Below are 13,919 nucleotides of genomic sequence, written 5' to 3'. Positions count from 1 at the left end.
AGAAGCAGCCGATTGTTTCTCTCACACATAGATGTTTCTCTCCATCCCTCTCCCTCTTTCTGAAAATAAATTAAATCTTAAAAAAAAAAAAGAAGAACTCAATGAATACATGTATATGCTACATCAAAACTGCATAAACTATATATACACAAGAACAATGGTCCTATTAACTCAGGTTTTGGGGGCAAGAACACAAGCAGTCCCCATCTCAAAGTAACTGTTTTCCTTTGTTTCCTCTGCTCTCCAGAATGCTTACATAAGAGTTTCACAGGGAGGGTAAACCTGGGCGTTTAAAATATCCTATTGCTTAAGCAGAACGAAAAGGGAAGAATGAAAGGCAAAAATAGTCTCATGTTGTCTGCCAGAGAAAACTGCTAGGTAGGGCCAGTCTACTTATTCTTGATGTCCTTTTGTCCCTACTGTGAATGAAAAAGGGCTTCTGTAATAAATCTGATTAGTTCAAGAGCCTGAAAGTAACCTCACAGGGTGATCTGATCATAAATTCCTGGGCAGATCACTGGTGGGTAGTCAGGCCCCAGGCCTATAACTTCTTCACACCTTTGAAATGCCACAGTAATCACCCCCAAGGGAGGTGTAACCACCCTCCAGGGATTACCCAATCTTGTTATTGATCCTGTAATCCAATCACAGAGATTTCCCCACTTTGCTTTTTCCCGCTTTCATGTAATATTCCTTATAGTTTCCTCCTTTATTCCAAATGTACAAAAAGATGTGCAAAACTGTCATTCACTGAATGAAGCCCTTGAGCTCCTGCTTCACGGCACCTGTCATCAGTTCTGGCTCAAATAAACTCATAAAAATTCTCCACAGGTTTGGATGTTCTTATATCAACACTAAATATATTTTTCCATACTGTACTCCCCTAGTTTCCCACTTCAGTTTTCCCAGTACCTGACAAGACTCTAATCCTTTACTTCAGGTTAATCAACAAGCATACCCATTTTTTTTAATTGTTGTTCTAACAGGCACTCCCATTTACAAAGCTAAACTGGGATGGGAAATCAGTCATTCAGAGCCTAATGTAAACTAGTCCACACTACCTGCTGTCTTCTTCTTACCATGGAGTTCAGTGGGTACTAGCAAAGTATTTTTTCATCAGTGTGTATGCTTCATTGTATTTATATGTTACTTGTGTATTCTCACTGTAAAAGTGTCATAACACAGAAGTTGACAAAGTAATTTGAGTTTTGATTGGGCTTTTAAAAAATCTATATACCTGGAACAATACAACTGAGTGTGCTTATCAAGTGGAGAGCCTAAGGAAGTTTGTGTGCCCTGCATCCCTGGAAAGAAGGGAGTAGAGTGAGTGGAGGCAGAGTTCAAAGGACACCAAAGATAAACTTTCTATAAGCAAAACTGTGTCTAAGGCTAGCTCAAGAAGCTACTCTTCCTTACTTCATCTGCACTCAGTCTTCTTCATCTTGGTCCTCTCTCTCAATCCAGAATTCAATAAATCACTAGTGACAGGGTTCAGGATATGCTACCCCCAAATATGGTACCTTGGTATAATGAGTATTTTAAAATAAAAGGATCTGAGAAATGGTGGGTGCAGAAAGGACTCTCTGACCTTCCTCCTTCACCCCAAAGCACATTATAAAACTTTCATGTGAGAGTGCTCTCCCTATACCTGGAGGAAATGAGCATCCTTATCCCTGAAGATGGAGGAACACAGAGGAATCCAAACAAACAGGCCTTGCTCAGTTTTCCCAGTATATCATCCTTAGCTCATGTCCTTTGGTCCTATCCCATTTTCCCATGACTTTCTACTCTTCATCAAACCTAGCAAAACACTCCGGTTTAGCTGCTTCTTCAGGTCCTTCATAAGGAGGCTCCTGTGTCATGTAAAACTTTAAGTAAGTTTGTATACTTTTCTCTTCTTAATCTGTCTTTTATACAGAGGTCCAGCCACGAACCTAGAAGGAAAGTATTTTTTTTTCCTCCACCCCTACCTTTAACCCTCAATGTAAATATATATAGTATTATATATACTCAATGTAAATCGAGTGTGTGTATATATATATATAAATATATATAGTATTATATATTTACATTGCAGGTTAAACAGACTTTTATGGGTTAGTCTGAGAACTATCATTTAAAATGCTCTTAGTAGCCCTGGCATATTTGGCTCAGTTGGTTGGAGCATTGTCTGTTAACTGAAGGGTTGCAGGTTTGATTCCAGGTCAGGACACATGCTTAGGTTGCGGGTTCAATCCCTGGTCCAGGCACGTATGGAAAGGCAACCAATCAATGCTTCTCTCTCTTCCTTCCTCTCTAAAAGCAATGGAAAAATGTCCTCTGGTGAGGAAGAATGTATGACAAGTTAATTTAGAGTAACTATCCTGGGTTAGGGTTAATTCAGGTAGAGAAAGCATACTGAGTAAATGTAAAATTATTTGTGGTTTACTAGTAAACAAAACAACTTTCACAGTACTCTTAAAGGGACTTACCTAATTAACCTCTTTCAGATCTAGGTGTAGGTAATATCAGAGCAAGACTTTTCATGAAAGACCCCTGAAACTCTTGTGATGTGATGTGTTTATTACTGTGAAGTTTAAATTATGGAGTTATTGCAAGATAAGCACAAGTGATTATATTTATATTACCTAATATCAGTATTTTTTATTAAAAAAAGTAAGATTTGGTCACCACTGGCTTCCATACTTTTGTTTCATGTGAGAAAAGGCCAAGTTCAAAGCTGAACCCTTTATGTCCTTCCAGCTTGAGCATCTCCAGGTAGGATGGTTGGGGAAAAGAACTTGGTTAAAAATAAATGATCCTAGGAGAGGAGGAGTCAAATCCTAAGAGAAGGTATCTGACACTGGAGGAAACAGGGGAGGACACAGAAGGAATTATGGGGCACTCAGCCTCCCAAGAAAGGCTGGGAACTGAGGCAGAGTGCCTCCTTCCCCTTCCACTAGCTCAGCCCTCTGGCCTTCTCCCAGTCTCCTCCCCAGCTCTTCCCATCCTCCTCCCAGCCCTCCTCCTTCCCTCCTAACCCCCAACTCCAACTCCGTGATATCTCCATCAGTGAATTCTAGGAGTAGACCAGGGCTCCAACTGGCTCTCAGAGAAATAAAAATGATTAATAGCAAATTAAAAAAAAAATCTAGCTTCAGTAATATTCTGAGAACAGGGGATTAAGACAGATACTTCAAAAAAGTCTTGAACCGGGGTGCAGGAGAAAATGTATTCAGACTGCTTTTCTGAACATCTGAACATGCACATCTGCATGACTCTGAATTCAAATGTGACAGAGACTACTCAAGGTTTAAAGGACTGGGATTTCAAAAAAAATTGTTGCAACCAATGAAATCACTGGTATTTGGATATTTAAAAATAGCACAGAATACTGGAATAACCAAAACTGATATTATAATCACTTAAGTAAATGGCTATTTTCAATGGCTGGTGTACATTATAATGAAACTTAAAAGTCTGTATGTCTGAGGTGGAAGCTGTTGCATCTGGACTATTACACTTCAGCCAGCGACGATTAACTGTAGGTGTACCTCGAAAATATCCCCACCCACAGTGACTCTGTGGGGTTGGGCCCAAGCATCTATGTATTTTTAACTTTCTTAGGTAATTCTGACACACACTTCTGGTTAAGAGTGACTGTCTCAGAGTGTGTTAAATGTTATTACCTTCAACTCCCAATGCACTCCATGTAGTCACACAAAGTGTTAAGATCTCACATGAGAGCTGCTTTGCTTACAAATCCATTACTAATTTCATCATCTCCTTGGGCTAGTTTTTATCTGATGAGTACCAATAAGTAGCACTTAAAAAACATTCAAACTTTCCTTCTTACACCGCTAGGAACAGTTATTTAAAACTAAATACCTCAAATGAGACTTTAAAAGGTAAGACATTTAGAGATGGGCTGCGACTAGGTGTACACTTTGAGAAGTCAAACCATTGATCTGCAGCATGGAGTAAGGAGCAGGAAGGAGGGAAGCTAATACACAAAGAGGAAGGAAGCTAGCTGGTTATCACATCTTCGTGAAACATGTCCTCGTGGTATGGTTTCATTATTTTGTTTGAATTATTTTATTAACTCACTATGTATGTTTATGTTCAAATGAAAAGTATTCCCTTAAGATATAATCTATTTTCAAATTATGTATTTTGGTATAATCTATGTAACTGCTACTCCCACTAATACTAAAAATCAGGAGTTGAGCATACTATTTGGATACTACGGACCAGTTTCTTAACTTCAATTATTTTCTTTGATTTCTAATCTATGTATTATGAACAACTAAAGTTATCAACATACCTTGGGTCTAGAAGACTCCGCAAAAATTTGAAAAGCAAAACCTGGTTCTGGTTAGAAAAACAATAAAAAAATATTAAAACAAATTCTTTAAACTATGCCATGGTAAAGAATGACTCTAAAATGTCCCTTTAAAATGTACACATGCATGTGATTATTTCCATTCAGCCCTCTATACAGATCTAAGAAATTTTAAGAACCATTTGGAGATGATTTCCTCTCAGTAATTCTAATCACTGTCACATATTCATTACAAAAACAAAAACAAGCAAAAACAAAAAAAGCCCTCTTCTGAGACAAATCCCAGAGCAGGTCTAACACCAGGATGCTCGGAATGGCTGGTGCTCTGAACTGCTCTGCTAAGAGTGAATTCTGGCTGTACTGATGCATTCACACCGCCTCACCTGCTCCTTCCTGTGACGATGGCCTACTGTGAGGTAGGTAGGTAGGGTGAGAGTTGGAGGCCCAAATAACCACCACCATCAGAAAAGCTCATGAACGCCCCAATATAATCAACCCCAGAAGAGATGGCAAACTGCACCACGTTAGCAATTAATATGCCATGAAATCTGGGTTCTGTTTCTTCCATTTATGAGCTGTGTGACTTTGTGTAAGTCACTGCCTCTCTTAGCAATTCAGTTTCCTTATTTAAAAAAGAACAGCAATATCTTCTCTGCCTTGTGCACAGGGTAGAGATGAAAATTAACTAAGATAAACCTTAGAATACTATATAAATGCTCCTAAGTTTGGAGGAAAGCTAGCCAAGAATTATTACAGTTTAGTTTTTCCTTTTTCTTCACTTTTTTGACACATTCAAAAAATTCACCTATTAAAAAGCAGGGGACTCTCAAAACTGAAAAGGATTCATGTAATTTAGAATGTGACATCTTTAATATATTTATCAGTCTTTGATTTTTTTTTTACCTTTTCCCTGGCCTATCACTTGGTTTTCTTTAACATGACTTTCCTCCTGGTTATAACTTAATATTCTGGGTTATTTGTCATTTCAAGAATTCTGAAAACAATAGATCAAAGGCATATTTCTCGTCATCAAAAGTAAAGGTACTCTATAACATGTGTGTGGGACATTGTCTCGCACAATCGATAAAGCTCTGCAATAAAAAAGTACTTTATTTCTTTAAAAGCAACAGTCGACAATTGAATAGCCACCTTTAAAAAAAAAAATCCATGACATTTTCAGCTTTTACATAATTGCCTGATGAATGACATTACACATATTCATTTTACCTGGCCTCTCTGCTTCTAAATATCTTTAGAGACTATGGGAAAAAGAAAATCCTGCGATGGGTAATCTTACCTTTTAAACAACAATAACAACACTATAGGTGAGATTTACCAGCATTGCTTTCCTTTGTTTTTTACTTACTGATTTTTTTTTTTGAGAGAAAGAGAGAGGGAGGGAAGAAGGGAGAGAGAGACAGAAACATCAATTTGTCGTTCCCCTTATTTATGCATTCATTGGTTGCTTCCTGGGTGAGCCCCGACCAAAGGCTGAACCAGCAACTTTGGCCTATGGGGACAAAGCTGTAACCAATTGAGTTACTCAGCCAGGGCAGAATTGCTGACTTTTAAAGGGGGTAAGAAGCTCTGTGGGTTGAAAGTAGTTTGAGAACTGGCCTCCTGTTTCCCCCTCACTAGAATGGGCTGGATGACTCTCCATGTACTTCCTCAGTATCCTGGGCAGTGCTCTATTTTCATTTAAGTCAAACTATTCTATAATCATCCTCTGGCTTGTCTTCTTCTTTTAACACAGGGATACATTTATATATTTTTTGTATCCTCAGCACTTAATGTTTTTGGGCCACAGCAGGCACATTAAGAAAAACTATACATAAACTGTAGTTCCTATAGTAAAAGAAAATGGGGGGCGGGTAGGGAACGGATCTTCTGCGCCTTACAATTTCTAGAATAGGGACAGGTTATAGTCCCAAAAATGTTTCTGCGATGTTAATATTTGTTATGCCCAAAGGGGACATCCACATTCCCAGATGCAGATGTCATCTCACAACTGCTCCCAAAACACACGTGTGTGTGTGCGTGCATGTGTGTGTAGAAACTATTAAATGACAACTATTAATTGAAGAAATTACTACCATCAAAAGTTCTTAGGTGGATATTAAGTAATTGTCTCCCCACTAGATGTTTCTTCCCAATATACATTTGCAATATTTACCTGAAGCTTTTCAATGACTGTTTCAATCTGTTCAGAAAAGTGAGTGGCAACCAGCTCTGCAGCTTTACAAGGCTTCAGAGACACTAGTTCCTAGAGCAAAAGAAAAAGATAAAAATCTTTTTGTTAAATCTTTAATGTTAATTTAAACAGAATCCCCATAGATGTGAAGCATGATCACCTGCCTCAACATTTTCGTGAGCTTCTATACTGTATTTCAGGAGGCCTCGATGTAGGGCCTCAATTTAAAGGCACGTTGTAAATAAGCAAAATTAAAAATGTGCCATGTAAAAAACCAGATCTTGATATAAGAGGCAATCAGAATTCGTAGAAAATGAAAGCACTAAACTCTGGACTTAGGCCATGATACCTGCGAAATGAACAGAAGGCACAAAAACTCTTCAAACTCCCTGTCTGTGAATTTTACCCTTGAGCTTAAAGTAATAACTTGAAGGAAAAAAAGGCATAGTTGCAATTTCTCTGGCTAAGAATTCCAAAACTTCTGATGACTGATAGATTTTGAAAATGTAAGTATCCGAAGTAGTCAACTTTAGGTCATTAAGCTGTAAATGAGACTAAGACGATGGCTGCCAATTAATCACTGTTAATATTTGCTTCTGTCGAATCTGAGACTTCTAGTTTGCCCTCACCCTAAACTTTCCTAGACACCACTGGCTACTTTTTTCTTCTCTGAACTCTCTTTTCACTTGGTTTCAGTGACCTGCTATTCTACCCTTATAAATGCACATTACATGGCTAAAAGGCAAAGACCAACTACAGATCACACACATAGTATATCAAATAAAAATTATACAAGTTAGTGTGACTGCAATATTCATGATATATCTAATAATTTTGTGTCAGTATTTGTATATTAGTAAATGAGCTGACACAAATAACTGTAGTTTATACTACTATTATACAACACATCTCAAAACAGAGAAGGCACAACTACTCAATATCACAAATAGAAAAAGGGATATTACTACTGATCTGTGACGATCTGGTAGGGTGAAATAGGCAGGTGAGGGGGAAGGATTAAGAATCTATACATAGTGATCTTTAAGTATATGTGAACTGTTTTATGTCTTAAGCTAGGTTCTTTATTTACTGTCTAAATGTGTTTTGATTAATTAAAAAAATAAAAAAAGAGTTAACCTAAAAAAAAGAATTTTAAAATTTAGACAAAATGGATAAATTCCTAGAAAAATATGGTTTAATAAACAGACATAAATAATACAAAACCTGCATTGAAGAGCCAAAAATCTTTCCATATGGAAATCTTCAGGCTCAAACAGATTCACCTATAACTTCCAGTAACCATTTAAGGAAGAAAAATGCCAATATTAATTACCCTCTTACAGAAAATTAAAAAAAGAAAACTTCTTCAGCTCATTATATGAGGCTAGCAAAATCTTAATATCTACATGCAATTTAAGAAAGGAAAGGAATATTATAGATCTTAATTATGAACATTGATACAAACATCCTAAATAAAAACAAAATTTAAGAATACATAAAAAGGATAGTATATCAGGATCAAGTTGCATTTATCCACAGAATTTAAAGGTGGTTTAATATCAATAATATTTACCACAAAAATTGGATAAGGGAGAAAAGGTGATAAAGTTTTTTCATGAAAAAACTATTAAGATACTAGAAAGAGAAGACTTCCAAAAAATCCTTAGCATCAGCATTGTACTTATATAGGAAGTAAGAAAATATTAATAGCATTGTTATGCCAAAAATATAAAGTTGTGACAGGAAATCTAACAAAGGATGGAAAATCTCTACAGAGAAAATTACAAAGCTTCATAAAAAAATATTGAATAAAGGATCACAGCATATGGTCATAGATTGAAAGATTCAATATTGTAAAGATGTCAATTATGTTCAAAATGACTGATAGGCTTATTGTAATCCCTGTCAGAATCATAAGATTAAAAAAAATATTTTTTGGTGGAATTTGACAAGCTGATTCCAAAATGTATTTGGAAGTATAAAAGGTCAAGAATAACCAATACTCTTTTAAAGATATCAAGGCTTATTATAAAGCAACAATATTTAAAATGCTTGTGAGGTACTGATGCAGAGACAAGACAATAAACCAACGAAACAGAAGAGGGCGCAGAAAAACAGACCAAACATAGAAATCCCTGATACACTTACGACAAAGCACAGCTGAAAACGGGGAAGGGCAACCTTTAAATAACCATGCTGGGAAAATCGGGCACCCATATTTTAAAAAATTAATTGGACCCCTACCTCATCCCATATACAAAACTGTTTTCAGGTGAACCTAAGACTTAAAGATTAAAAAGAAAAAAAACGAAAAACAAGAAAGCTTTTAGACAGAAATATGGAGGACTTCTCCTTCACCGTAGAAGGAAAAAATTATTTTGACTACTTAAAAAAAAAGAACTTTTATTAAAAAGAACCATAGAAAAAAAGCCATAGAGGGCAGAGGCTATTCACAACACATATCACTGAAAAATACTACCATGCAGGGTGCATAAAGAACTTCTACAAATCATCAAGTACAGGAGACATTCTAATAGAAAAATGGGCAAGACATGAACAGGCACCTCACATAAAGGAAATTTAAATGGTCAATAAACATGAAAAGTCTATCGATCTCATTAGTAACTAAGGATATGTAAATTGAAAACATTAAACTATCATTACACATTCACTAGATCTGCAATATTTTGAAGCCTATCAAGGATATGGAGCCGATGGAAAATCTCATTCAAAGGTGGCATCTGGTGAAGATATACATCCCAATTAACTGGCAATTATAGACCCTACAGTGAGATTATCAAATGTTAGCCTGCCTCAAAAGCACCTGGAAGGGTTATTAAAACACATTGCTGGGACCACTCTCAGAGTTCATGGTCTAGTAGGTCTGAGGTGAAGACTAAAGGTGCATTTCTCTTAAGCTCTCAGCTGATGCTGTAATGCTGACTGGGGACCAAACTGAGAACCACTGCCCCTGAGCACCGATTGGCAACCCGTGTGCCACAAGCATTTTTAAAACATGCGGTACCTGACTATTTAGTCAGGGGCACTAACCTCTTTTCCCTTAGATTGCCAAATAAAAAATGACAAGACGCAACACAACCATAGCTGTCTGGTGTGATGAATCAAAATTATACCTATTTTTTGTCAGACTGGCAAAAACTATCATATACTTTCTGGTGTGCCACAGAATGTTAGTAAATAGTCTGTGTGCCATGAGACAAAAAAGGTTGAAAATCGCTGCCCTAGAGAAATGCGTGTGGCTGTGTTCAGATGCATATATAAGATTATAAGTGGATTATTTTTAATAGTCAAAAACTAGAAAAAACTGAAATGTCTACTAACGGTGGAATGGACAAACTATGATATTCTTGTAAAATGAAATACCATATAGCAATAAAAATGAACCACAGCTACATGTAACAAAATGTACAAACTTCTCAAAATACTGAGGAAAAAAGAAAATACAAAGTATAACTTCATTTGTGTAAAGTTCAGAAAAACATAAGCTTTTAGGGATGCAGGCATACGCAGTCACAGAATGTAAAAAGACAAGGAAATATCAGGGGGACAGGACACTGGGTGTATTACAGGAGGCAGGGGCTGTGATAAGGAAAGGATACACAGGCAGTCTGAGGCACCGAAAATAAGTATATTTTTCATCTGAGCCTCAGATGTCTGCTTTTTAATTTTTTACAAAACCGCACATTTGTCTTATGCACTTTTTGGCATGTTTTTTATGTTTCAAAATAAGAAACTATTTTTTTAAATTTAATGAGCCCTGGCTGGGTGGCTCTGTTCGTGGGAGTGTCAAAAGGGTGCAAGTTCAATCCTTGGTCGGGGTGCGTGTGGGAGGCAACCAATCAATGTTTCTCTCCCACATCAATGTTTCTCTCTCCCTCTCTCCCTTCCTCTCTTTCTAAAATCAACAAAAACCTACCCTCGAGTGAGGACTAAAAGAAAATCTAACAAAATATGTTTTGTTCATATTGGAAAACTGGAAAAACCAACTGAAGATTCCTTATCCGTAATCCATAGACCCAATCTAAAAATGACTTTTAGGAGGTCTGCAGATCCTTGAAATTGTACACAAAATTATGTATCTGTATACATGCACAGGTCCAAATATTTAATTAGATTCTCAAAAGAGGTCTATAACCTCAGAAGTGTTAAGAACCACTAGTCTATACACTGTGTAACACTGTCAGATAACTTTATCATGAGGTCTTTTACCTCTGCATATTTAATGTTGATTTTATTTATATTACTGAAGCCACGGAAGTGTTTCAACAAAAAGTCTATATATTTGAAATCATGGTCTTAAGAGATATGAAAAAGTTGGAGGTGTAAAAAATGTGCAGATGTTGGAAAAAGTCAGCAGAAATAATTGTTGTGCAGCAAAAATACTTCTTGTTTCTTCAGTCTGAGTTTTCTGCTGAGCAATTTGTTTGCTCATTGATTGGTTCATCAAGTTTCATATTATGCAGAGACACAGCCTCGTTTCTGGATGTCTGGAGCCCATGTGCTGAAACCACGGCGTAATGCAGATTAAGTGGAATAAAGAATGAGCCAGAATATAACTATGAAGACTTAAAGGGGATGATGAAAGGAAAAAGAATACAAAATGATTAAAGGAAAAAAGATATAATTCAAAGTAGGAGAAGGTTTTCTTGGGTTCTTTCATCAAGATATATTCATCTTGTTGTTAGCAGGAATATTGTAACATTAAATAACATATATATGTTCTCAATCCTATAGATGAAAGTGTGGAAATTACTTTAGACCACACATCTGATGACTGTACATCTTTTACGCCAGATGTTTCACATAAGATGTGTTCACATTTCTGATCTTTCTAAATTTTACAACCGTCGGGATGTGAACAAAGTAGTCGCATCACATGCAATGTTTTTTTAGAGTTTCAGATGTCACCCTTTCTTATCATTTTTTACAAGTATAAAAAATTTTAAAACATGTTGAATAATCATATCTTTCACTGAATTTCTAAACCTATCACCAGAAGTTACCTCATTACCTATTCCTTACCACAAGGAGGAGGAAGACACTTAAAAAAAAAAAAGATTTTATTTATTTATTTTTAGAGAGAGGGGAAGGGAAGGAGAAAGAGAGGTAGAGAAACATCAGTGTGTGGTTGCCTCCTGTGCACCCCCCTACTGGGCACTTGGCCGTGAACCCAGGTATGTGCCCCAACTGGGAATCGAACCTGTGATCCTTTGGTTCACAGGCCGGCACTCAAACCACTGAGCAACACCAGTCAGGGTGGAGGAAGACACTTTGTAGATTTAAATATTATTTTCAAAACCAGGGTTACCTTGGCGTCTTTTGTTATTGTTTTTTTCAATAATTCTTTCTCATAAGAAAGAATAAATTTCAACAAACTGCCAGCTCTGTTGGTTTCCAAGGTCTATTGTACGTTATGAACCTAAGGACCCTAAAGAGGAGTGATTTGTGAGCCCCTCTTCAGAATGCATTCTGATCATACGTTCATCACACGTTATTAGTCTCTCCATTTAGCCATCTCATAAGCATGTTTTGAAAAAAGAACTTGTTTCAATGTCCACTGTTGCATTCTTGTAAAACAGCATGCATATAGAAATTCAGAACCATCTTGTTACGTAAGGAAGGGAAATACATCAGAGAGAAAAACTCATTGAAATAATGTTTCTAAAATTGCAGTGGGTGATTGGGTGGAATGGTTCTCACTGTGATTTAGAGAAAAAGACCAGGAACACTCTCAGAATCATTTTAAGAACACTATAAAAGACCACTAATATTCTAGTTTCTCAACCTGCTGACTGAAATGGGTTATTTTCAGAAGTCATGACATAATAAATTGTATGTGACATAGACTTTATGAATACAAATATGAGATGGAATAAAGACGCTAATCTGCAAGTAAATCAACTTAGTAATATGCTACCTGCCATTGCTTAGTTAGCATAAACTTATTTGGGGAGATAGCCACACAAATGGGAAAGTTTAAAAGTTTTGCTGAATTAGCACCTCAATGTGATCCATTGCTTTCTGCCACACAGACCGCTTCTCCTCCGCACTGTGTCCAGGAATGGATAAGATATTGTGAATGTAGTTAAAGACTTCTTCCTGAGAAACACAAGACAATATCATTCATTCATTCATTCACTCAAGCAATGTTTACTCACTATTTACTATCTGTACCAGTCTTGGTAAATATCTATTATTTGGATATGAAAAACCATTTGGAGATAGTTCACTGATAGAAAACTGATACTAAAGAGAAAGAGAAATTGTGTAAACTTTAGGGTAGACTCTTAAAAGCTGCAAATCTATTCCAATTAATTTTAGTCTCAATTTCATTAACTTAATGAGGGAACATCATACTTTTGTCTTTGGTGGTCCCTGTCCACATTCCCAATTTCATCTCAAATAACTCTTGCCCTTGTCTATTATGTTCCACTCACACTGATCTTCACTTCATTTACATGATCTCTATTCAGTTCCTTGAACATGTGAAAAATTTTCCCTACCTCAGGGCCTTTGCATATATGGTTCCCTATCCTGGAACACTTCTGTTGGCCCTTTGCTTGACTGGCTTTTCAAATCCTAACATCAGTTTATATATCACCTCTGAGATTCCTTCCCTGGCTGCTGTATGTAAGTTGGGTTTCCCATTATCCTCTGAAGTTGCACCCAGTGTCTCTTCTCTAGTGTACATGCCAATTTGTAATTATATATTTGGTTTTCTACTGTCAGTCTCCACCACTAAACTGTAAGTTTTAAAACTGCAAGAACTGTCTCTGTTTTAATTATCTATGTATACTTAGCTAATAGCAGGCACTTGATAAAAACTTACTGAATAAATGAAAAACCTGCACCAGCAAACATATGTCCAAATATTTCTACTGAATAGTTATACCTACTGCATGGCTATTTATATTTCATTAGGTGGTTGGGAGGAAATGGTAAGAAAAAAGGGTAAGCAGTCTCTTAACTCACCTCTCTTAGTGGGTCACGTAAGTAGCAATCAATAATTTTGTCATATTGGTGTTCTCGTTCATACATAAACTCACAAATTTGATAGCTAGAACATGAAAAGAAAAAGTTCAGAATACCAAATAGGCAAGTGGTTATTAGCTTATCGTTTCAAGAAGTTTTCTCAGGCACAGAGATTGGTATTAAGAAAAATATAGTAACTGAATAAAAATTAAATTAAAAAAATAAAAATAAATAAAATCATGAGAGTGATGTACTAGTTATAGTATTTCCTAATGCATCTTATTAAAATTATTTTTTAAAAAAGACAAACATAGTGCACATTATTTCTACTGTTAAGTGAAGTTTTAGTATGCAAGGTAAAAGCATCTGCCATTCCTCTAAATCCAGGTTTAACATGCTGCTGAATACTATAAG

At 36.3% G+C, this 13,919-nt stretch overlaps 1 protein-coding gene across 2 annotated transcripts in view; it reads right to left on the bottom strand.

The window, feature by feature from the left end:
• The window catches only part of VPS8 (VPS8 subunit of CORVET complex), a 259,421-nt gene that overhangs the window by 111,242 nt on the left and 134,260 nt on the right, over positions 1-13,919 (bottom strand). For both annotated transcript variants that reach the window (XM_071220589.1, XM_024564321.3), the window contains 4 exons: positions 13,506-13,590; positions 12,534-12,632; positions 6,495-6,584; positions 4,304-4,350 (listed from right to left, as the gene is read on the bottom strand). In XM_071220589.1, the coding sequence (XP_071076690.1) occupies positions 4,304-4,350; positions 6,495-6,584; positions 12,534-12,632; positions 13,506-13,590 (321 nt within the window). The remainder of the gene's footprint in view (positions 1-4,303; positions 4,351-6,494; positions 6,585-12,533; positions 12,633-13,505; positions 13,591-13,919) is intronic.

The sequence above is a fragment of the Desmodus rotundus genome, chromosome 2 (assembly GCF_022682495.2).
Source record: "Desmodus rotundus isolate HL8 chromosome 2, HLdesRot8A.1, whole genome shotgun sequence".
Taxonomy (NCBI): Eukaryota; Metazoa; Chordata; class Mammalia; order Chiroptera; family Phyllostomidae; genus Desmodus; species Desmodus rotundus.
The sequence above is the reverse complement of the archived record's forward strand: the minus strand, read 5'-3'. Positions and strand labels throughout refer to the sequence as shown.